The sequence below is a fragment of the Caenorhabditis remanei genome, chromosome X (genome assembly GCF_010183535.1).
Source record: "Caenorhabditis remanei strain PX506 chromosome X, whole genome shotgun sequence".
Classification (NCBI taxonomy): domain Eukaryota; kingdom Metazoa; phylum Nematoda; class Chromadorea; order Rhabditida; family Rhabditidae; genus Caenorhabditis; species Caenorhabditis remanei.
Window position 1 is genome coordinate 3,877,485 of NC_071333.1, and position 24,381 is coordinate 3,901,865.

A 24,381-nucleotide genomic window follows, 5' to 3' on the forward strand; every position below is an offset into this window, starting at 1 on the left:
ATTGCCGAATGTTGACTTTCTGAAATCAATATATCACTTGCAAATAAGCATTTTCGGTAAGAAGGACACTCTACGAGTTGCAATTTGAAAAAAAATTGCTCACTGTCTCGGAAAAAAACTTTTTGAAAATTCGAATAGCTAAAACTAAATACAATTCAATTCTCTTGCTCATAATAGCGTCATTGATATGTCAGATAGCCGTTTTCAGATTGAACCGCGTCCAAAAACCTCAAAGTCAATTTTTGCTCAATTTTAATTATTTTCAGCTGGGAAATAGCTTAAAACGCGTTAAAGTTGCACCAGTCAATTAATGTTGGCTCCAAAACGCGTCAACAGTGCCTCAACTCGAATGACACAAAACTGGCATAGTTCTGATCAAAAAAGTGCCATATGTGCACCAGACAGTGATATTCGGATAGAAACGCGTGGTATCAGGTTCTATTTCTGATAAAATCTGCCGATTTTCAGACGGAAATTGCAGTTTTCTGGATAATCAAAATAAATCACTGATTTCGGTGTATTTTAAGCCATTTTCGTGAATTTTTGAGTGCCCAAATCGAGACTTTTTTGCAAAAAATATGTGAAAAAGCTGAAAAATCTGTGGATTTGCAATTTGGAGAGAGCTTTTGCTGAAAGACTCTAAAAATTTAGTCATTTTTGTTACAGTATTTATTCGGTTCAAACCTAAAGTTTTGTCTTCGTTGTGAGTTTGATTCCTCATCACACACACCAAATTCACAACAATTTTTTGAAAAACGAGAAGTCTCAAATCTTTATATCGCGCTTGAAAATCCGCCAATTTTTTGGGAAAATGCTTCAAATGAGTTGTTTTCTTTTTTAATCAAAAAACTGTAGATTTTGATATACCAAATAATGAATTTCATTTTCATGCAATTCCGGTGTGCATCAGACCCGCGAACATTTTGAAACAGCAATGCCCCCTTAGGATGTTACTTCGTGCAGCGATATTCCTCTCCTCCGCCAATCAAACATGCATACGTCTGCACGAAGGTACATTCTAAGGGGCAATGAAGACAATTTATAAGAGGAGATGGTCGATAGATAAATCACAACTGTCACCATGTGTAAACAGCGAGAGTGTGTGAGATGGAGAGAGTGTTCGACAATCAGAGACATGTGGAGAGGTCACCAATCCATCGATACTCTCCTTCCCCCAGCATACACACAACTAATTACTATGCCTTAACGGAATAGGCGTATTTTTTTGATTTTTACAGAATTCTAATCCATTTTATATTATTTTCTACTATACCACTACTCTATTTATTGATTGGAAGAGGGAAACGGATTGTTGAGGTGAGTAAATTGAGAAGAAAGTGATTTACATGGAATGCATTTTGACTGCCTCCCGAAATCGATCACTTTTTTGCTTAACCAATAGCTTTCAGAAAGAAAACACATATTTTACCCGATGATTTCCATCAAAAACGACAATATATACTTTTTATCACTTTCATTATCAAGTTCTAAATTTTCAGGCGATAAAACAATGTACGAGGAGGTCAACAAAGAGAGAAGAGAAAGAAAACACCAAGAATGGGAGATGGTATGGTTTTGCATTTGGGTTTACAAATCGTAATTTATGTTTCTTTGAAGAAATACCCATTTTACAAGTACTTGGGAGAAAGAGCCAAGTACTCGGAGGACCTGGTGGATCGCCCACGCTCACCGTTGGACATCGAAGTCGAACTTTTCGTGATTACTGTCGACTTTTTCCGGATCACGAAATCTCAAATCCGAGATTTCTTGTGCAACGAGAGGAAACAAGAAACCAGTTTCCGGGAGGAACATTACATCAAATTCCAACCAAATTTGGGAACAATCGATATGGACAATATTTGGGAAAAGAACCCAGATTGGAAGGAATTCTTCGAATTGACATCACGAAAACTCAGGTCCAAGATTTCTTGTGCAATGAGAGGAGAGAGGAAAACAAATCGAGAGAGAAGCAACCAGCTTTTGAAGTGAGAATTGAGATATTTTATTTGTTTTCCTTTAAATATAAAAAATACCGACTTCCACTCAAAAAACTAGTTAAAATTGGTCAGACGCACAATTGTTTCGAAAACGCGTGCAAGGTGCGCCAGACAGTCGTAAAATGTGGTTTTTGGCTGAAAAAAAGCGGCCAAAACGCACAAAAGTATTATCTACAAGCAAAAATCTAATATTTTTTGTGTTTGTTGACATTTTTTCTTTCAGAAAACGACATGAACCATCAAAGAAGGCCGTCTCACCGAAACCAGCACCAAATCAATACTTCTAATGTTGTTTTCATCTAGAGATCTTGTTGAATTCATACTTTTGTAATATTTGTTAAAAAATGAACATTCTTATCGAAATTACTTGTTTTGCTTTGAATTGAAATTGAAAATTATAAAAAATAATTCGAAAAATATTTCACTACGAGCGGAACTAAAGCTTTTGGAAATTTTGATAACGCATTTTATTTACATGATTTTGAGCGTTTTTTCAAAGCGTATAGTGCAGAAAGTTCCAGCAAAATCGACTTTTTTGAGTTTTTTTGGTGGAAATTATTAGAATTTATCGATTGAAATCAAAATTTCTATCATTTCTACATAATAACTACTCACCAATTCTTACCTTAATAACCTTACACCCCTCCTCTTCACCCCTTCTTTTTTTGAATTTCGCGCGTATTATTCTGTGGCCGTGGCCGAGAAACCTCCTATTGCAATCGCTTTTCCACCACCTTTATTGAATGAATTACAATCATGTTCCCACTAATTATCTCTCATTTTTAGCCAATTTTATCGTAATTTTTCAGATTTTTTCAGCGGAAAATAGATCCATTGGAAGCGCTACAGGAACTCGTTCAAAAATTGGATGAATACCAAAAACAAAGGTGGCTGTGGTGAGTTTTTATTAGAAATATCGATTTCATGTGTTTTGCGACGTTTTCGATAAAATTTCAAAACGTAAACAGTGAAAAAGTGAAGAAATTGTCTTGAAATTGTTGCAAACTAATGAAAATTTTTAGAATCCGGAGATTTTTGACCTTCTTATTAGAAAATTTCATTTTTCAGCGGAAACAACCACACTTTGGACATTTTTAAATGTTATTCCTGTTAACAAACGTACAATCTTGCTTAGAAAAGTTATTTTCATTCTCAAATTGTCGAATTTGAATGATTTTTACATATGATAAGCTGAAACCACCAGAAATTCTATTTTTGAGCTGAAAAATCAGGCATTCTCGAGTTTTTGAACACTATTCTATTATGAAAAGATCAAAAACTGTTTCAACTTCCAAATGTGTGGTTCTGGGACCCAGAACTCCAGATTTTGAAACAATTACTACTAAAAATTCCATAAAACCTCGATTTTCAATAGACTTTTCTCAACAAGACGCCAACAAATGCCATTTTTCACTCAAAAGTAACTTCTGATCGATTTTTCTCGAAGAAATGCTTTGTTTAATCCAAAAAAAAAACCCATTAAACACCAATTACCTAGCAGAAAATGCCAGAGACTCCCCAAACTAGATGACAAAGGGACATCCGGACACCCGACGGACAAACAGATGAAGGAAGCGGAGGCTCAGCCGGAGGCTCTCCAGTGGCAGTAGTGAGTGACGAGTCAGCAGAAGAGAGAAGTGGAGATTCGAGCTCTGCATGATAGTCTAATGATGGAACAAAACCACGAAATGAGAATAAACGGGAGAAGACACAAGGTAGGCAATTGTCAATATTGAATGAGTGTGGAAAAGGAAAAAATGTCTGAAAATTTATTTGAAAAATCGACCCAAAACCGTAAAAATTAAATTCAGCATTTTCAGTTCATGACGACCAAACATGGTTGAATTCTCGATAACTGCAAATGCAAATAGTCTAAAAACAATGACCAATTTTCAATCAAAGAGCATTTTTCTTTCCGTTGGTTGTAATTGTTCAGAGGATGCTGTAATTTCAGCTGACCATTCCATTTATTGAGGTATCCCAATCAGTTTTTTGGCGCCTCGTCGAATTGAAAATAATAGTTTCATGGATTTTCCATCTATTACAGCCTAAAATTTTCTCTAATTTGCATTTTCAGTCAACATCCGCATGATCGACACCTCACAAAATTGGCTGCCGAAGACTGGGATTCTGTGATCGGAGTATTTGTGATTGCGGTGGCGTGATAATTCAAGGAGCGAAAATCGAAATCAGTCAGTGAATGTAATGCATTGGAATTGTCAGAAGATATCGATATCCGCAAACAAGAGACATGAATAAGGCGCGACGATTCAATCTCGTCTGGAAGCACAATTAAAATTTCGCCAGTAAGAACCGACCAAAGTTGACACAGAGTCTGGGATTGCTTTCCCACTATTAGGTTGAAAATCAATAAAACTCATACCGAAAACCTTTCTTTAACCCATTTTCACTGTAAACACATGAAACTTTTAAGATTTTTACCCAAAAATAATCATTTGCTCTATTTTATTCACCCGAAGAACCTCCTAAAGTCACGTTTTTATGCGATTTTTATCAAGTTTCCGCAATTTTCACACCAAACATTCCAATTTTGATCCATTTTCTCCCCACGAATTTTTTTTGCTCAAATCTGATCCTTCTTGCAGTTTCCCATTGTCAGTCAATTTCTTTCTCAACAGTGACTGCTCACTGTATTAACTTTGTATTTTAAGACCAGAATATCTGGATTCTGGAAGCCATTCAGCAATTTTTGAAAACTGATTTCCCATTAAAATTTGATTGTCTATCGATTGTGCTAGGTCTCGTTTCTGAACTCCACGGTCAGTTTAGACCATTCCCTAGTCAGAAAAGTTCTCAATAAATTTACATTTTGATTATCGTTTGGGGTTTCGCTCTGTATCTTGCATGCATGTCAACTTTATTTGGAATAAGACAATTAGACAGATGTTTCGGACATCGAGACAAAACGATTGCGAAGTGGAGTCGTGTCCTCGTTTCGCTTCTTCCGATAGTGTGGGCCAGAGGGTTTCACTGGTGACCCACTGAGAGTTCAATTACTTTTGTGGGAACAAAGATTTCACTAGTTACCTTTGGGTGATATCGATCGATTGAGTGTGGTGACAAGTTTTCAGAATGCAAAAGACGATTTGAACGAGATAGCCAACTGTCAGGAATCCAATCACCAAAGCTAGAATCGAAAAAAGTTGTATAGGTTTTAAAGATTTTTAACTTACAGAAGTAGAAGATCGGTTTGAAATTAATTTTCGAGTAGCAGAAGAATAGTATGGTTGTACAATGATAGTTATCTCTACTGCAATAATCGGGGCGGATGTAGGAGTACTCTTGGGTGCATTCTTTCTGGAAAGTTTTTTCTGAATACTGAATAATTTATTCTGGAACGTACCCGGATATCATAGAACAGATTGTCCCTCGGTTCGCGACATATGACGTTCTGCCGGTCGAAGCTGAACAATTCATAAGATTCCATAGTACATGTCATGGGAGGGGATCGACAATGAATGAGGGTTCCGTTGAGAGAAAGGCCGACAAACGTGCCCTGAAATATTATTGGTTTGTCTTTAGATTGACTATTTTTCCTTAATTATAAAGCATTTTCGCAACATTTCCAAAATTCCTATAAAAATTGTACAAAATCTCTCTTAATTTAGAATTTTTTAACTTTAACTTACATTTAGCTGACACAAAACTGCGTGATCGTCATATTCTCTCGGATGTCTGTGATAGTCGTGATCCGGATCGAGTCCATAATCGAAGCAAGACGAATGGGTGAAGACCAGAGAGAGGAAAAGAATCTGCAACCACATTGTAGATCAACTGCGGCCAGGAATGAATCACATTTCTGGGAGGAAAAGGGGACGGCAGTGGCTCCATAAACAAGGTCGTCACATTAGCATATTTTTTGAATTTTCTATTCTAGGAACAAAGAGAAAATAGAAAGATGATTCATACCTATGAAACAAGAAATCAAAAGCCAAACACATATAAAAAACAGTATATAGTGTGAGGACAAATTACAAAGCTACCAAGTTTTACAGTAAAACAGTTATAGAAACGATTTCGACGATTGAGATTTTGAACTGAAACGTCATGCCTCGCGGTGTTTCTCCGTCGTTTCCTGGTGAGGGACTCGTTCTTCGGCTTACTGAATGCAAAGGTGTCGCCGGACTGGAAAAATGATGATTTAGTTTGAAGTATTGGGTTTTTTGGTGCCGAAAACCAAGCGAAAATTTGAGATTTTTTACTGTAACGATGCCAAATACTGAGATTTTCTTAATCAATAAAACATTAACAGTTCCGATTTCGGGTGGAAAGTTGAAAGCTTCATTACACTAACAGTGTTTCTACAAATTACCTCAAAATACACTGAACCCGTGAAGATATCTTTTCAGCCGTTTTTTTGAAGAAGGGTACTTATCTCACTTCAGACCAGAGTCTCCACAAATTTTTCCTACTTTTTAATCAAAATGGTTTAAATTTACGTTTCTTATTCAAGTTCAGACTGAAAAAACAGTTAACAACTCTACTTTTCCATAAAAAGAACCAACATTTTTTACAATGTTGTGAAAATCTGGTCCTGAACATTTCTTATTTCAATCACGTTTGTAACAAAATTAATAAACCAACCTTTTTGACGGTGGGGGGTTTCGTTTTGTTATTGTTAGCCAGCATTTTCTTTGTAATAAAATGGTGTCCAAGATCTGAAATTTGGCTAATATAGCCATATAATCGACAAGGATTAAAATTCAATAAAAATATAAAAATGAACAACCGGAAAAGGACACCGTCGTAGCCACGGATCAAAGAAAACGCTCGTACTTTTCAAGGCCCGGTTGTCGCCAAAATTACAATTTTTTGATATTTTTTGATTTCTTTGTCAAAAAAATCGAATTTTTGATGATTCGGAATCAAAAGCAGTTTTGATGAAAAATCGAAAAATTACCAAACAATTGAAACAATGATACATTTTTGAAGCCGGGCCTTCACGGGTCTTGCCGGGCCGCGCCGAGCCGCGCCGGAGCTTGACAACTATGAAGAAACAACGCGTTGGGTGAGAAGAGAGGGAAGTGCCCGGGATGTTTCTTTTATATGTACGTCTCTCCGGTGGGGAGGCGGAGTCATTGCGGTGAGGAGGAGAAGCTAAAGATAGTGTGCTAATACAAGAGATCATTAGAAAGTTAGCGATAGGGGGGGAAACGACGTCGTTAACCACAGAGAACGGGCGCCCTTCTTATGATCTCTTGTAATAGCATACTATCTCTTGCTCTTCCCCGCCATCGCAGTGTCTCCGTCTCCCCACCGGAGAGGTGTTAAAAAAAAGTTTTTTAAAAAAAAGTACCAACTTTTTCAAAAAATGTTGAAAATTTATCACCTTTTAATCAAACTTTTTTCTAATGCTGAATCGTTGTCGAAAATTTGACTTTGTCGCGGTAGAAATCAAAACAATTCGAAAAATTCGAAGATTTTTGAAGAACTTTGAATTTTGAGTTTAAATTCAATAGAAGTGTACATTTTACAATTTTTCATGACGATTTTCTAAATTTTATCAGACTTGTATGGCGTGTGGACTGCAGTAACGGTAGACCGACCTGAAAAATGGAGATGATGTGATAAGTGTAACTCACTTGTGCAGAGCCTTCTGACAAATCAAGAGATCATAAGAAGGGCGCCCGTTCTCTGTGGTTAACGACGTCGTTTCCCCCCCTATCGCTAACTTTCTAATGATCTCTTGTATTAGCACACTATCTTTAGCTTCTCCTCCTCACCGCAATGACTCCGCCTCCCCACCGGAGAGACGTACAGTACCGCTCAAAAGTATATTAAGTTTTAGTTTTTTCAGTTGAAAAGATCCGACTTTGAGAGTGTGTCATGGTAACACTTATTGTCCCATCAAGTAGATTTCTAATGGATCATACAGATCAAAGGCAGAGCTTCATTTTTGTAGTTGACAACTTTTTTGTACGGACTCTCCCTAGCAAGTTACATATCGACAAAGAAATTTCTCAATCAAATCGACCAACTTCAGTGCAAAATAGAGTGATTTTTGAGCTGTCGTCTTTAAATTACCATAACTCTCTAGGGAGTGTCCGTACAAAAAAGTTGTCAACTACAAAAATGGAGCTCTACTTTTGATCTATAAGATCCATTAAAAATCTTTTTGATGGGACAATAAGTATTACTATGGGACACTCTCGAAGTTGATAATTTTCAACTGAAAAAACCAAAACTTAATATACTTTTGAGCGGTACTGTATAAAAGAAACATCTAGACTCACTCCGTATGTCACTGTGTGCCGCGTTTGACCTACGGGCGCGCGCGCATTTCTCGTCGCTGTTTTGTCAATTTCGCTTTTAAAATGGAAATTTTCGGGACTCTTGGGCGCTGGCGGAGGCACGTTAGGTGCTCCGTTATTCTCGTTAGTAGATTTTACCTCTCTCTCTGGTTTTTAGACCATTTTTATAGTTTTCTTGTGTTTTAGTGGGTTTTGGCCAGTTGGCTTGGAATAAATAGATTATTCTTCAAAAAGCTGGGTTTTGTGTTGTGTTGCGCGTTTCAGATTGAATTTATATCAGAACGTGGTTCTGATATAAATTGTATTGATTTCTCTCTTGAATCCGTCGTTTTCTCGCTTGTTTCGTGTGTTTCTCATAGTTTTAGCTAATAAGTGTTGCAAGTTCTCTCGGGAATTTGTAATTCTTATTACTATATCATTCTTATACATAAAACGCATGGGGAGTCTGTCCATCTGTCCCAATATCCGCAACTTTTGAGAAATGAGAAAGAAAGGCGGCGGGGCCCAAAATCGAACTTGCGCTCGTTGCGCAGAGACCACCGCCTTGGACCACTCGGCCACGCGGACACATTTCTGAGAAGGTGAAAGTAAATGAGGAGAGGCCAGCCGGATGAAGCGTCGAAGGCGCGGCAGCCAGGCTGGTCACAAATAAAAGAAACTAAATTTCTTCTCCGAAATAAAAAAAAACAAAAATACGACAGATTCGACGGATCAAGTTTTCTTGCTTTTGATGGAAAAAGGAAAACTCCTCCAACTTTATTTCTTGGAATCAAATGACTCTCCGAGCACTTGAACCCACTACCCGCTACTACCCAAACCCAAAGTATTAGATGCATTTTTATTTGATCCATCCTCACCACCACAAGGACACTTCAGAGACACCCTCCCCGCCAGCCACCACCGTTTTTGCACTTTCCGCGATGCTTTTCTTATGCCTCTGAAATTTCTTTTTTCAATATTAACCCCGTTTTCTCCATTAGCATGACGGGCGGCAGTTACGAAAAAGCGGTGTTTATTTTCAAGGTGGTTTCCTTTAGCGGTTGGACCCTGGAGGTCTTTGGGTTGTTGGTTGTGATTCAAAAAATGTATTCAGTTGGGTTATTCCCGCGGTTTCTTATTCATCAGCTCCCAAAAAAAGCGAGCATTTCTTCCCGCCACTGACCAAAGTTCGAGATTTTAATTATGTATATGCCCATATTTTAAGTTCAAGATAACTATGCATATTTGGTTCGATAAAACTGTCACCACCACTACCGCTATGCAATTATCCGTTTCTTTGTTTATGAAAAACAAAAACATTTCCCGGTTTGAAAAGCGTCAGACCACTCGGCCCACCTCTCTCTCCTCTTCTCGGTTTCTGCGGCGATTGTCCTCGTAAAAAGGTTTTGTTTTCACGTTGAGTGACACTTTCTCCTGAGAAAATAGATACACAGACAGCAAAACCTACCAAAAAAATCTACGTAGAAAAGAGACGGCAGAGACAACCCTCTCTTTGTCAACACCCCCCCCCCCCCCCCACCTATTGTGAAAGTGCGCCTCACGGAGCGTCATCAAATGGGAGGCAATCACTCTTTCAAACATCAGTTATCTACTCCTTCCCTTGAGCAACGCGTTAGCTGCTCTACCCCAATTTTTTTAAACTTTACCTATTGATTTTATTTGAATACTAAATGGTGAGTCAAAATAATTGTGTTAAAATCGAGACTTTTGATTTTTACTCTAAAAACCTATTTTAGCCTAGTTTTTTCCTAAATTTTCAATAAAAAGTGGTTTCTGAGAAAGTGCACTCTATTGATAAAGTTTAGGTGAAGCGTATTTGCAACATTTTTAATAAGAATTGAGAGCTTATTTGGATTGAGCGCGATTTTACCATTTTGGGCCAATTTTCACCCTAACACCCCATTTTTCCACCGATTTTTCATAAATTTTCACATTTTTATTGATATATACCGCCAAAACTGTATTATAATGGCATGTATACCGTTATCATACAAGTTTTTTCGGTATATATTAAATATACGCGGAAGCTATGTCCAAATTTTCATTTCTTCAGACAATTTTCACCTTTTTGTCCGAAAAATCGCTTTTCTTTCAGGACGATGGCACGCCTCGTGGTGATCTCAGCGAAAAGCAATTCGCCGCGATCCGAATGGCACTGATGGTAATTAACGAGGTGGCGGCGCCAATTTAAAAAAATCTGAAAAATTTTCAGCACTAATGGACGTTTCTCTATTCAAAGAGATTTTCAACACCTGAGATGCCGCTGATGCAGCAAAGACCGTTGTGAGTTGATTGGATGCATCAATTATCCTCTAATTATCCTCTAATTAGACCCTGATTAGGGCGCGAGGCTTTTTCCAATTTTTAGTGTCTCATGGCCTAAATAGACCACGCCCCCTTTTAACACTCTGAAAATCCGCTTCGAATAAGCCATGCCCTCTTTTAAGCCCCACCCCCTTATTTCAACAATTTTCAGTTTTCGCCGTACTTTTCGAAGAAAAGGGCGTGGCCTATTTAATTTTTTTTTAGAATTGTTGGGGGTGTGGCCTAGATAAGTCACGCCTCCTTGAAACACTGGAAATAGGCTGATTTGAAGCTGAAAATAAGCCACGCCCCCTTATTTTCAGCATTTTTAGTTGTAAAGGGGCGTGGTCTATTCTGAAAGTCACAAACTGAAAATAGACCACGCCCCCTTTCACATCTCAATAATTTTCAGCGTAAATGGCGTGAAATGTACAGAGACGGAGAAATGGATCAAGAGTTGCTTGACGAGAAGAGAAACGGACTCACTAGAGATCTCAGACAGCAAACACTCGTGAGTTATTGATTGATTTTCAGAGTTTTGAGTTTGGAATTAGGCTACACACTACTTATTGGTGGAAAAAAAACCCATTTTTAACCGTTTTTCTGAGAAAAGTTTAAGATTGTAAGCTCCGCCCATTTTTCGTTAAAAAAGCACAGGTGAAAAATAAGCCACGCCCATTTTAACGCAGTTCCTTCTGAGCTACACTCATTTTCTGAAATTTCGGTGCCAAGAAAAAGTGGGCGGAGTTTCTCGTGTTTAAATCAGAACCGGTTTTTAAAAAGGGGTGGTATTTGATTCTAAGCCACGCCCCTTGGTGTCTAATCTGGAGGCTCCGCCCACTTTTTTGTTCAAATTTTCTGCAAATTTAGGAAGATTTGAATGGTCAATCAAAAAAGGGGGCGGAGCTGGAAATTCAATTTTTCCTGAAAATGTGTTTGAATTTTCTCCATTTTCAGCGATTTTCAGTCGAAAAAAATCAAATTTCAGCTCTTTCTTACTCTTTTTTTAGAAAAGGGCGGGGCGAGCATTCCTTTGGATAATAACTCTAAATTTTCAGGTGGCGCATATTTATGACGCGCACTGTATTCCAGCTTTTTCAATTGTTCAATTTTAATTTGACACGTTTTTAGTCAGTATTTGTTGGAAACACTATCATTAACAGTTTTAACAGAATAAAATTAACAAAATTTGTGAACTTTTAGATAAAAAATACCGAAAACATATATAGAAAAAAATTATTGATAAAAAAATTCTAGTGAATAAATTCAAGCATTCAAATCCGGGCCAACCGGACCGAGCCGGGCCAGCATTTTCTCAGGCTCAAATTTTGCAATTATGCTATAAATAGTCAGTTCTATGTGTTATTAGTGTAAAATGATTTTGTGCAGTTTCCCATACATATATTTCAAATTTCAGGTTCTGAAAGCGAATGAAATCCCTGGACTGGTGAAGTTCATTTACGATCAGAATGGTGTCAACATCTAAAAAATCGGTACGATTCCACTGACCAACTACCTGAGGAAAAAATAAACCAAATAAATAATATATATTTGTTTCTAGTATGTTTTCTTTCTCCTAATTTCCATAATAAAATTCTTAAGTTTCGAAATTTTGCACGAAATCACTCTGGTTCATTCCGTCCCTCTCGCAATCGTATATCGATCATCAAAGCACACAAAATTCTTACTCCAATCATCCCATTTATATTCTACACCCGTTCCAACTCATTCTCCTGCGTTTTTTTATACAAAAAAGCTATTTCATCTGATTCCGATGGTTTACTAACAGACGGAGCTCTCAGGCTTGATTTCTCAGGAAGGACATTGTGTTAGTCCTAATGAGCTAGCCTATTTTGGATTCCTCATTCATCCAATCGCCAAATACGTTTATGACCTCCATTTTCGATTCCAAGCTCTTTCTCTTATTCACCACAAACTCACCTTGCCTTTTGATTTTTACACCGGGCTAGCGGCCGGGCCATCTCAAAGTATGGTACACAGTGCATTGAGATAACCGAGTTCGTTCTTATATGTACTGATTCGGAAAAATTCTAAACCAACTCCTGACTCGGACCTTCTTGAGATGAATGGTCTTTTCACTAGACTCAACTATATTCTCGCTGTGCTCTGTGGCCATGAGCTCATTTTCTTGTCAACTTTTTTGAGTTGTCTTGCACCTTTTCCAACTCCTGATACCCTCATTTTGCACCTCGTCCCTCGGGTCCCTCTTGGATTAATTATCTAGTTTGATGTGCTTAATATATGTACTCTCTCCTTCTGTCTACGTCATCTTCTCATCATTTTTTCTTTCCGAAATTCTTTTCTCTACTTTCGAAACTTGTTCTACCGTGTTCCTTTCTCGTCTCCTTGTCTCTCGTTTCTCTCCCGAAACCGTTCCAACTTTTCCTTCTTTTCAGATCTCCTATTTCAAAAATGATTGAAATCAACGTTGTGGATTTCTTTGAAGTGACTTGTCCGAAGGATTTGTCAGAAGGCTCTGCACAAGTGAGTTACACTTATCACATCATCTCCATTTTTCAGGTCGGTCTACCGTTACTGCAGTCCACACGCCATACAAGTCTGATAAAATTTAGAAAATCGTCATGAAAAATTGTAAAATGTACACTTCTATTGAATTTAAACTCAAAATTCAAAGTTCTTCAAAAATCTTCGAATTTTTCGAATTGTTTTGATTTCTACCGCGACAAAGTCAAATTTTCGACAACGATTCAGCATTAGAAAAAAGTTTGATTAAAAGGTGATAAATTTTCAACATTTTTTGAAAAAGTTGGTACTTTTTTTTTAAAAACTTTTTTTTAACACCTCTCCGGTGGGGAGACGGAGACACTGCGATGGCGGGGAAGAGCAAGAGATAGTATGCTATTACAAGAGATCATAAGAAGGGCGCCCGTTCTCTGTGGTTAACGACGTCGTTTCCCCCCCTATCGCTAACTTTCTAATGATCTCTTGTATTAGCACACTATCTTTAGCTTCTCCTCCTCACCGCAATGACTCCGCCTCCCCACCGGAGAGACGTACAGTACCGCTCAAAAGTATATTAAGTTTTAGTTTTTTCAGTTGAAAAGATCCGACTTTGAGAGTGTGTCATGGTAACACTTATTGTCCCATCAAGTAGATTTCTAATGGATCATACAGATCAAAGGCAGAGCTTCATTTTTGTAGTTGACAACTTTTTTGTACGGACTCTCCCTAGCAAGTTACATATCGACAAAGAAATTTCTCAATCAAATCGACCAACTTCAGTGCAAAATAGAGTGATTTTTGAGCTGTCGTCTTTAAATTACCATAACTCTCTAGGGAGTGTCCGTACAAAAAAGTTGTCAACTACAAAAATGGAGCTCTACTTTTGATCTATAAGATCCATTAAAAATCTTTTTGATGGGACAATAAGTATTACTATGGGACACTCTCGAAGCAAAAATGCGTCATCGACGCTATCATGTGCCATGAAGTGACTGGACGTGCCCTCTTCTCTTGTTTCCCGCACGAGAAGACCAGTGAGATCTTCCGTCGATCTCACTCAAGGTCAGGCATTGAAAATCCGAATGACATTGGGCGCTATCCACAACAATGTTTTGGAAAAAGTGTTAGTTTTTCTTTCGTCTCCAAACAAGTCGACTTTTTAGCTGCTTGGAGAAATATACATACATAGATGTTAATGCCCGTTTTGAACAGTTATCAGCAAAAACTTTCGGGCAGCCAGAATTTTTTATATTTTTTTAATCTCTGAGAATCATTCTGATTTTATCTGCGCCTCAAAATCTTTCAAAATCAAAATCAATGTCAATTCAACAAACATCTTTATTTCAGTCATGTCCCCCGCTCGAAAGCTGTTCACCAACTCTCCAGCTACCATTCGATGCCTCTCTTTCTGTTATCCCTTGTTTCTATTCCCCTTTTTTTGAAGATCAGTCAAAATTCGAACCATAACACTTCTTATTTCCATGCCGGCGCTCCAAATAAAACCGATGAAAAACCAATATTTTAACCTGTGAAAATCGTTTCTCCTGAGAATTTCTACGTATTTTACAATTCGATTTCATACGAGAAGGCGTTCAGCATCTTTGAATCGGTGTTCTGAAAATATCGAATTTAAACTTTTTCTTAAAACGTGAGACAACAGAAACTGATGTGAGCTGGAGAGATTTGTATACAGTAGCGAGCATAAGTTAGCACCCCTTCGCACAATCATGTGTAACTCGGCTGAATCGTGTCCGTTTTGCATAAACTTTTTTTGAAAGAAAGCCAAAATATTTAGCAATAAGAAAATATGTTTTTTGAAAAATTTCCCTCGCTAATTTTTTCGATAATCGATTTTTCCTGTTGTATACTCTCCGTCTCGTGGGGGAAAACACGCCCCGCTGGTCAAATTTAATGATGGGGCGGCAATGACTCATTCAAACCGCATTTCTCCCCCGTGAGCGGCATGTGTAGCTGCTCTACCCTAAACTTTCAAAGAAACTCTTGATTTTATTTGAATTCTAAATGGTGAGTGGAAAAGTTGAAAAAAAATTAATTTTCTATCAGTTTACGATGTTTTTGAGTGCATTTGTACTAATTCGCTACAATTCTTGCTTTTTTTTTGCAATTGTTTGCGGCTTTTGTGAACGATATCCCAAATTAAAAGCTAAATTTGTATTTTTCGTGCGGTAGCCAAGTTTTTAGAAAATTTTAATTTTTTGGTAGAGCTATTTTTATGTAGTGATAACCCGTAGAAACTTGATTGAAATTAGTATTATGAATTAGCGAATGCTTGAATTCGCGCTTTTTTACGAACCATTTGAACCCGTATTCGGTCACGGATGTGGAACTCGCCAATATCTACATTTTGGTATTTTTTCAGCTTGTTAGTATTGCGTTTCAACGCGAGTTACGCGCCGTCGCAAATCGCAAGTATGGAACATACTATGTTTTATACTACGCTAGTTTTCGAAAAAAAAACTAAGCTTTTGAAAAAAATATGAAAATTCCGGTGCACTCCAAAAGCAGAAAGCACTTTCGAGGTATATCATTTGATCTCGTTGTTTAGTGTGCCCCTAGTATTTGCCCATTACTGCCAAACAACAACACATTTTTTCCCAATATACGCATAGTGTTCCAAAATAGGGTTATCAGGGTCTTTGTCGAAAAGAAGCTGTATTCATAGTGTCACAGTCAATGTCAAGAACACCACGGAATATAATTAGGATTTATTATATAAGAGTAAGCATTAGAATATATATAAACTGACACATTTTGATATACTTATGGTTGGCTTTTATAGTGCCTTATTATACAACAAAAAGCTTATTATAAAACATAAACGATAAAGAAGATTATTATAACACATACATAAAGGATGATTAATACAACAAACTTTTTATATGCCATATCATACCAACTATTGTACCACTCGATGCGTCATCGACACTCCCCCACAAAAGGCGGCAAGAAGATAATATTTCATTATTTGTTGTCCCAAACAATTGTCCTTCTGTTCATTTGATTGAGATTCTTGATTGGTGCATCCTTTTTCCAAACATTTTTCGTCCTATAGCATAAAGAACAATGATGGGATTTTGCTTCGCAATAAAAGCATTTCTTCCGTTGGATACAACGATGATTTCTTGAAGTGGGGTGTATGCAAATCATACAGATATTCTTTTTCTTAACAATGGATTGTCGTTCCTCGTATTCGATGACGTTTGGACATAAGTCCGAATAATGGAATTGTTTGCAAAAGATGCAAGGAGTGCTTGTCCGTCGTGTTGGTTGAGAAGATAGAAGTCTTGGTTTCACATTATCCGTAGAAGGAGCTATCATGACAGTAGATTGAAGTTTATGATCCGATACGTACATAACTGAATCCACTTCTTCCTCCTCGAAATCCACTGATTGTTCGGAAGGAGATCCCAATTCGTTCTTTGTATCTTCTCCATTTTCTTCTCCATTTAGAGAAGACCCTCCCACTGGAAACCGTTTCAGAAAAGTCTTGAGATCTGTCGTTTGTGACTTGATTTTGTCCAGGTTTTCAATTATGGTGTCCAAGTAATTGTCCATTCCTTCAAGAATTGAGTCTACCATTTTTGTCCTCTGTTGATTGTCCATTGTAGTCGTTTATTGTTTAGTGTCCTGAAAATGGCAATAGTGGTGCTTGTTTGTGTTGGGTGCAATAAGTGTCCAAACGATAAATAATATTAGAAAAGAAGATAGGTGTCCAGATTGAAAAAAATTAGATGTCCTATAATAATAGTTATTTGGTTAAATATGGTGTCAGTAAAACAGCGAATAGAATAGTCCGTGGTACTTGGTTGTCTTGTTGTCATTTCTCAAGTCTCTCCGATGAATATTGAAGTTGGTCCATTAATCCAGGCACGTTTGGATTATATGAGCCCGAGTTGAAGTCCGTTGACTTCCCGATAAGTATAAGCGTAGTTGCTACTTGTATTCCTTTGATACTTTCCTGTAGCCCGAAGTTGTGAATGATTTTCTCTGCCGGATCATAAGAGTAAGCATTAGAATATATATAAACTGACACATTTTGATATACTTATGGTTGGCTTTTATAGTGCCTTATTATACAACAAAAAGCTTATTATAAAACATAAACGATAAAGAAGATTATTATAACACATACATAAAGGATGATTAATACAACAAACTTTTTATATGCCATATCATACCAACTATTGTACCACTCGATGCGTCATCGACAGTCAATGTTTGATACCAATATCTTTAGTTTTTCAATTCTCGTGGTTGAAGGATTTAGTTTTTTTATAGATAAATCCTATAGCAACACGTTCTGAAAATTACAGATGCGTTACAAAAACGAGATATAGCTGAAACTAAAATTCCTTTTCACTCAAACTTTGTATTGTTGAGAATTTGTCATCAAAAGTGATTGGTGTCTTTCAAAAACAGGTTTATTTAACTAACTTGCAACGGGCCGGGCCCGGCCCGGCCGACTCGGAAATTCAGTGCTGACAAGAAAATTTTCAGATGAGAAGGAAGGATGTCGTTATCAAGTTGGGAAGAACTCTAGAATCATGCCAATGTTGAATTTCCATTGGGTTTTTATGTTGGACTTCCAAAATATTGCGAGACATCCAAAGTTGGAAGAGTTGGATTTTTATATAGTGGAGGATCGGTTCCCAATGTACTTGGAATGGACTCCATATAAGTTTTTCAAAAACTGCGCGATATCTTTTCAAGAACTAATCCCCTGCAAAAAGTTTTCAATCACAGTCGTCGAGTGGTACGATGACTATAAGGACCAGCAGCCCAATTGTTGGAAATATGTGAGCCAGGAACCGAGACTATAAAAGTGCGAGTGTTGAAGCGTGCCTGGTCACCATCTGACTAGAATCCGCGATTTGGTGGGCGGAGCTTCTTCACACATGAGATGACAGGTACAACTCAGTGGACCTGCGAAACGAATTTGATTTTTGAGAGCGATTTTAATGATATAGAAATCCGCCCGGACGATGCTATCAAGTCATTCACACTCAACAACATTTGTTATAATACAATGAGAGAGATGGTCAAAGTGAGTTTACCCACCTGAAAATAGCCTATGCTCATCAAAATATTTCAGAAATTCACCATAGACCTGCTTGAACACGACACTGACATCAATCTGAAAGGACAGTTGCTCATGACATGTGTAGACCGGATGATAAGGCAAAACATGGAGAGACCAGTACCCCAAGACGGAATATGCAAGTTCCCTGTGCTCAACCACTACGAGACTTTCTTCGTTCAATTCACCGGCTCGCAGATACTTTTGAAAAGACATGAGATCAATTTGGAGGAGATGTTATATTGATTCTATTATTTATGTGACATATTTATTTGTGTGGTACTTGAAGAACAAATTATAGCGAAATTAAAACATCAAAGTTTACTTTACGCTTATGAATCCTGACATAAACTTGGGTGGGGGGTAGAAAAATCGTGAATGAGAAAAAGAGAAAAAAAATATTAATTGCTTCAATAGAACAGACGGGCAGAACAATCCGCCCATTGTAGAGAGGGTACATCCTGAATATGAATGTATTCTGTCACTGACCCCAAAGCTCACTACTGTTTGGCGGCCAATAAATACATTTTTTCCCAATTTACGTCAGATCGAAGGAAGTACCAAGGAGTTTGACCATTTCTCTCTGGAGACGGGACTTGATGAGGAAGAAGTTTGGAAAATTTTTGATTTGGTTACAACGAAAAAACTGAATGAAACTGGAGAAGAGTAAGTGGTTGTAGGGTGCAAATTTCGAACAAAGATGAGTATGAATAGGCTCCGCCCACATAGTTTGAAAATACCAGACGTACAACATCTATTCTTTCCAGAATAACTCGCCGTTTCACTATCCAAGATTGAAATGACGATGACTATGAAAACCATTCGTGAAAAAGTTTTCAAGCGTTGATAACATTCGATGTCGTAATAATTACAGTACCGCTCAATAGGATATGAAGTTTTGGTTTTTCTGCCATAACGTTTTTCCAAATTGGTCAGATTGACCTGAAACTTTGGGAAAACATTTATTGCAGAGTTTTTTTTTTAATATTTAATCAACATTTTAGGTGAATAATCATGTTTTACAAGTATTTTTTTGTTGAAATTTTCGAAAATCACAAACATTCGAAAAATCGCATATTTTTATTTCCATGACCGGTGAATCAAAAATAGAGTGTGATTAGTGTTTATAATTAATTGTTAATAGAAAACGTCTTGATTCCCATTTTTTGACCACTGGACCCCCACTCTTGACTTGCTACCCATATCTCCCGGGCTGTCAAAGTTTGGTTGCACTAATAAATGAAGTTTTGAACTTCAAACACCTGTAAAACTTGTTTTTTTTTTGTAGAAAACAGTATCGAAGTTGCGAAGTTACTGAGAAAAATGTGGAAAACATTTATGTAGCACTCTTATTTCGGTGGAAGTCGTTTTCTAATTTTTAGAGACCTCCGATTGTCAAATACTGCATATCTGGTTTCGATGCCTGACCCATTCCGGAGCGAAATTATACATTAATCCGATACTTTCAGTTTTGCAACTTATGGAATGTTATTTGAAAATTTTTTAATATTTCGAGTCAAGTTTCGATAAATAACTGAGTTTTTAAAGTACTTCATCGTGATCATGTTTTGATAGCATTTTTTGATCGTCTTATGAATACATGAGAAAATGTGAGAGAGGACATTTCTACTGGTTATAAACTTATTAAACTTATTTGGAACATTTTCTTACCTGAATGGTCAAAAACAGCATCAATGCAATATGATTTTTGAGGAAAAACAAACATGTAAAATTTCGACATTTTCGAATAAGTGAGAGTAAGACTGCAGGGAGTGATCAATACAATTAATACAAACAGGTGTATTGAAACTAGGCTCAAAATATTGGTAATTGTTCAAATAGCAAGTTCCGTAATTTGTAAAGCCGAAGGTACCGGATAAATGTATAATTTCGCTCAGGAACGGATCTGACATTGATACCAGATATGCAGTATTTGACAATCGGAGGTCTCTAAAAATTAGATAACGGCTTCCACCGAGATAAGAGTGCTACATAAATGTTTTCCACATTTTTCTCAATAACTTCGCAACTTCGATACTGTTTTTTTACAAAAAAACAAGTTTTACAGGTGTTTGAAGTTCAAAACTTCATTTATTAGTGCAACCAAACTTTGACAGCCCGGGAGATATGGGTAGCAAGTCAAGAGTGGGGGTCCAGTAGTCAAAAAATGGGAATCAAGACGTTTTCTATTAACAACTAATTATAAACACTAATCACACTCTATTTTTGATACACCGGTCATGGAAATAAAAATATGCGATTTTTCGAATTTTTGTGATTTTCGAAAACTTCAACAAAAAAATACTTGTAAAACATGATTATTCACCTAAAATGTTGATTAAATATAAAGAAAACTCTGCAATAAATGTTTTCCCAAAGTTTCAGGTCAATCTGACCAATTTGGAAAAACGTTATGGCAGAAAAACCAAAACTTCATATCCAATTGAGCGGTACTGTATTTGCTTCTCAATCTCGTATTCTAGAAACATTTTGAAATTTGAAATAAAATAATATCTGAAACAAATTTCAGACTTTCACAAAACAACTTCTGGTTAGGTCCCTGTCTTGAAGGCTTAATCAAGTCCAAAAGAAATGTTAACCTAGATTACTTCAATTCAATAGACATTTGCTAATATGCACCCTTTTAGCCTCTTTCCGTCTCTCCATTTATTAAAATCCTGCCCTTTTCCCCCTTAGTTATCCCTTCTCTTCACAACACGGAGTCCCCTCTCAAAACAAAATCTCAATCACCTGGATATTTTCAATCTATTCTAAATGATCAAACTACACCCATGCGGATATAAATGCGGTAGATGTTTGAATGAGTCGTTGCCCCCCCCCCCCCCCCTCATTAAATGTGACCAGTGGAACGAGATTTTACCACAAAACGGAGAGTAAACAACATGAGGGCAATTGTGAAACAAGCAGAAAGGAAAAGGAAAAAATGGAAGAAGAGAGTAGAAGGAAATAGAAGGGTACTTTTTCTGATGGAGTGTTTTGTCTACTTGAAATCTGAATTCAATATGAATTTACCATGTAAGTTTGGGTTGTCATGAACCGTAAATTTCTTTGAGTTCATATGACGTACGTATTTTTTAAACCAATTTCGATGTATTGAACAGTTTCCAAAACTAACTGAAAAGACCTTCTAAACAATGGCACTTTTAAAAGACATAATAGTGCCTCCCTGAACCTGAATGAAAATGATATCGCTCACACTAAAGGCTAAAAAAAAACTATGTATTACGGGGTGTATATAAAAAATAACTACACAAATACGGTTAAGTACGGACACATCGTTCTAAAAACAATTTTCATAATTTTCAATGTTCTGGAATTACTCAGTTCAGAATCATTAAAAATATTCACATTAGTTGAGTACTCCCGAATTGTCCCCGTCCCTTATAAACCCGAACAATATAACAAAAAGTGTTAACTACCAAAACAGTCCCATAGAGTTAATAATTAGCGGATCTCTTAGTACCTGAAGAGTCGGATAGACAGTCAGCTTACTAAACACAGGGTAGATGAGTTACGGTAGATTATAAATATAGCAGAAAAAGCGGGAAAGGAATTATACACTCACAATAAAAACATTTTCTTGAAAACGAAAAAACAATGTAACAGTAAGTTAGTCACATTCCAGACTCCTAAAAACTTAAGGCTAAAATCCTAATCAACGATGAAATATTCTAGACTTCAAAATTTCAGGAAAATATTTTTTGCGTATCAGAGATAAGATCTCCGCAGAAAACACTTGTCTCTCTTATTTCACACATCAATGATAACATCGACGTCATTTGCCAAACAAACACTCGAAATAATATATTTACATATTGAAGATAACAACCCAAAAGCACTGTTCGACCGTACCTATCTCATTAATTCACCAATAATCATATTGTACAGTTTCATATCCCTTCGTGTTTCTTTCTTTCGTTAGCTTTGCGTCGTTAATGGGTGAACCTTATAAAAGGACAGGTGTCGTCATTATGCGTCTCCTTATCCCTAGACAATGACGGCGGCGGCAATGGCAGCCGGTTGTTACGGTAGTTGTAGTCGTTGATCGTAGATCGCATCACTCCGAGTGACGACAAGATTGATCATTTGTCGTACTTTGAGTGATGGTTTGGCAATATGGTTGACATGAACTAATTGATGATCGTTGGCAGCGTGTCTTGTGGGAACTGCGTTGGGACTGGTGATGCTTGCTGATGTTTGCAATTAGAACAATTTACGGTTTACAGTTGTGGAGCTTTTCCGTTTGAGCGGGGGATTTCTCAATCGGAAAAGTTGTATATAATTTCCTACAATTTTCGAGGAGATATGAGAATAGGTGGGAGGAGGGTTTTGTTAACAGGAAAATTGTGAAGGAACAAGAAATGACGGATTATTCTCGTCATCTTCCGGCCCCCAATTTTGATGGACGGCGGGTGTGTTTTTTGTTTATTTTTTTCCATTTTTATTTGTTTATTTTTTATTTTTTTCCTGAATTTTAATTTTATGATGATGAGGTTGTGGTGTTTGAAGACACGAGTTAAATTAAAGGTACAGTAATTATTTTTCAAATTTGAAGTTTTAAAAAAGTTTCGAAAGTCGAGATCATTAAGGATTTCCACCTGGTATGGATTTTAACGCCTATAACGACTACGGTGTCCGCTGAAACATCTGATAAATGTTGGAACACAGCATAGATAAATTATAAGGGATGTGATTGGCGTTTCGAGTGCGGTAATAATTATGGTGGTGGATCGTTTAGTGATCGTGTAGATGATTCTCCAAGGGTCAGGTGTATGCCAAGGATGTACTTCCGAAAAACTTTAATCTGGATGGACTACTTGATTTAAATATTCTATCAATGTTGTGTTTGACAAGTGTATCAATTTTCTTTCAAGTTTTTCTCCCATTGACCCTTCCACGTATTTTCACGTACGTATTTTGAATAATATAAATAACATAAATGAATAAATAAAGAAATATCTGAAACAAATTTCAAACTTTCACCGAACAACATTTTGTAAGACCCCTGTCTCTTGAAAGTTTGGTAGTGTCCGAAAAAAAAGTTAACTTAGATTACTTCAAAGACATTTTCTAATATGCACCCTTTGCGTTTCTTTCCGTCCCTCCATTTTTTCAAATCCTGCCCTTTTCCCACTCTTCTTTTCACAACATGGAGTCCCCTTTCAAAACAAAATGTCAACCAACCTAGATATCTCCATTCTAATTTCTTTATTTTTCAAATTCTAAATGATCAAGCTACACCCATACAGACATAAATGCTTTAACATTTAAATAATAACCTGAACGCAATATATCTCCTTAAATGACTTGAGGCGACAATAAACAATTATTACAGTAGCAAGCATAAGTGAGTACACCTTTGTAGTTTTTTGTGCAACTCTGCTATATCTTGTCCATTTTGCATAAACCTTTTTTGACAAGCAGCTAAAATATCCAGAAACAGGATACTGCACACGAAGTGTTTTTTTTCACGCTTAATCACTCACTTGTCTGTATTCTCTGTTTGTTTTATAGCCAGTAAATATCTGAAATTCAGAAATAATGGAAATAAAAAATTTTTGAACTGTCAAAACTGGAATTTTTAATGATGGTTTGCAGAAAAACTTGAGAGACATCTATTAGTACATGTTTCGACCAATTTAGAGCATTTCTCAATAAGTTTATGTATCGTCATTTATAATCTGAGAGAATCGTGAATAAAAGGAAGAGAAAAAATACTGATTGTATCGGGAGAGCATATGGGTGCAAAGATCCGCCCATTGTAGAGAAGATACATATCGAATATGAATGTAGTCACTCACTATCCCCAAGGCTAACTACTGAATGATGGCCGACAAATTGCTTTCTGATTTTTATTGAATTAATTTTATTTTACAATTGTTTGGATGTTTTGAAGGTAAGTCAATAGGTCATGTTGCTTAGAGTACAGTTGCTCGAGCTTAGAAATTTCATTATTTTTCCAAATAAACCCTGTAGCAAAACATTCAGAAAAATACAGATGTGTTACAAAAAGATGAGACAACAGACTCTAATGTGAAAACTGTTGCATAAACGAAGGGTACCTATTTGCGGAACACTATTTGCTTAATTTGATGGTGTTTTAAGAGAACATATAGATCGAACATAGAGCCTTATTTCCGTAGTTCACAACATTTTTGTACCAGAAATCTCTGAAAAGTTACAAATCGACAAAGTAGCACCTCAC

At 36.9% G+C, this 24,381-nt stretch overlaps 5 protein-coding genes across 5 annotated transcripts; 4 read left to right on the forward strand and 1 right to left on the reverse strand.

Annotated features, from left to right (window-relative positions):
- Positions 1-1,510: 1,510 nt before the first annotated feature.
- GCK72_022743 (uncharacterized protein) lies at positions 1,511-2,284 on the forward strand (the record flags this gene model as incomplete). The annotated part of the gene is made up of 3 exons (XM_003095977.2): positions 1,511-1,567; positions 1,618-1,985; positions 2,221-2,284. The coding sequence occupies 3 exons, from the start codon at positions 1,511-1,513 to the stop codon at positions 2,282-2,284; spliced, it is 489 nt and encodes a 162-aa protein (XP_003096025.2).
- Positions 2,285-4,893: 2,609 nt separating this feature from the next.
- Positions 4,894-5,782, reverse strand: GCK72_022744 (uncharacterized protein; the record flags this gene model as incomplete). The annotated part of the gene is made up of 5 exons (XM_053735035.1): positions 4,894-4,999; positions 5,046-5,145; positions 5,192-5,315; positions 5,362-5,514; positions 5,648-5,782. The coding sequence occupies 5 exons, from the start codon at positions 5,780-5,782 to the stop codon at positions 4,894-4,896; spliced, it is 618 nt and encodes a 205-aa protein (XP_053578601.1).
- A 4,460-nt stretch (positions 5,783-10,242) lies between these two features.
- On the forward strand, positions 10,243-12,059 carry GCK72_022745 (uncharacterized protein; the record flags this gene model as incomplete). Its single annotated transcript, XM_053735036.1, has 4 exons — positions 10,243-10,272; positions 10,365-10,430; positions 10,986-11,084; positions 11,991-12,059. 4 exons carry the CDS (start codon positions 10,243-10,245, stop codon positions 12,057-12,059), a joined length of 264 nt encoding a protein of 87 aa, XP_053578602.1.
- Positions 12,060-15,343: 3,284 nt separating this feature from the next.
- GCK72_022746 (uncharacterized protein) lies at positions 15,344-17,898 on the forward strand (the record flags this gene model as incomplete). The annotated part of the gene is made up of 2 exons (XM_053735037.1): positions 15,344-15,425; positions 17,576-17,898. 2 exons carry the CDS (start codon positions 15,344-15,346, stop codon positions 17,896-17,898), a joined length of 405 nt encoding a protein of 134 aa, XP_053578603.1.
- A 206-nt stretch (positions 17,899-18,104) lies between these two features.
- On the forward strand, positions 18,105-18,401 carry GCK72_022747 (uncharacterized protein; the record flags this gene model as incomplete). Its single annotated transcript, XM_003096014.2, has 2 exons — positions 18,105-18,122; positions 18,171-18,401. 2 exons carry the CDS (start codon positions 18,105-18,107, stop codon positions 18,399-18,401), a joined length of 249 nt encoding a protein of 82 aa, XP_003096062.2.
- Between the last annotated feature and the right edge of the window lie 5,980 nt (positions 18,402-24,381).